This window comes from Sturnira hondurensis, unplaced genomic scaffold (genome assembly GCF_014824575.4).
Source record: "Sturnira hondurensis isolate 20B ecotype Veracruz unplaced genomic scaffold, ASM1482457v3 Scaffold0023040, whole genome shotgun sequence".
In the NCBI taxonomy this organism is placed as follows: domain Eukaryota; kingdom Metazoa; phylum Chordata; class Mammalia; order Chiroptera; family Phyllostomidae; genus Sturnira; species Sturnira hondurensis.
Window position 1 is genome coordinate 1 of NW_028095671.1, and position 885 is coordinate 885.

At 48.5% G+C, this 885-nt stretch overlaps 1 protein-coding gene across 1 annotated transcript; it reads left to right on the forward strand.

Moving 5' to 3' along the window:
• Positions 1-4: 4 nt before the first annotated feature.
• On the forward strand, positions 5-877 carry LOC118980712 (GTPase IMAP family member 4-like; the record flags this gene model as incomplete). The annotated part of the gene is made up of 1 exon (XM_037037365.1): positions 5-877. A coding segment is annotated over one exon (696 nt), but the record flags the coding sequence as incomplete, so codon positions are not given.
• Positions 878-885: the final 8 nt, after the last annotated feature.

The following is an 885-nucleotide window of genomic DNA, read 5'->3' on the forward strand; positions in this document are numbered from 1 at the left end:
AAAGGAGATTGCTCGTTGCATCCTCTTGACGTCCCCTGGGCCTCATGCACTGCTCCTGGTGGTTCCGCTGAGGCGGTACACAATGGAAGAGCAAGAGGCTGTGCAGAGGGTGCTGACGATGTTTGGTCCACCAGCTAGGAGATACATGATTCTCTTATTCACCCGGAAGGATGACTTGGATGGCCTGGAGTTCTGTGATTACATCAAGGAAGCCCCAGAATTCATTCAGAATCTGATGAAGGAGTTCAAGGGTCGCCACTGTTTGTTCAATAATATGGCAACAGGGGCTGAGCAGGAGGCCCAGAGGGCACATCTGCTGGACCTGGTCCAGCGTATGATGATGGAGAATGAGGGGGGATTTTACACTAATGAGATGTACCAAAGGGCTGAGAAGGAGATTCAGAAACAGATTCGAGTGATAGAAGCACAGTGCAGAGCTGAGCTGGAGAGGGAGAAGAAGCAGATAAGAGAGGAGTATGAGGAGAAAATCAGAAACCTGAGGGCTAACCCGGAGCGGAATGGGAAAAAGGCAGAAATGGAGATGGTGTTGGCAGAAAGGGAAAACTGCTATGTTTCAATGCAGCAAAGAGCTAGGGATGAAATTGAGCATCAGAGTAGTATACTTGCCATCATCATAGAAGCGTTCAACATTATTGGCTTGGCTCTTCAATGCGTATTCAAAGCCCTTGACAAAGAATGAAAATCTGACTATACTTCCTGCATATTTTCTGGTGCCCCTTACTCCTAGAACTGATTCCTCGAAGTCAGAGCCACGTGCTTCTGTCCCTGAGGCTCTCAGGAATAGGGAGGGTGGAAAGTTCACTGTTGGCCATTGTTGGCCATCTGATTGATTTCACATGGGAGGGCACGTGACCAATCTGTGAA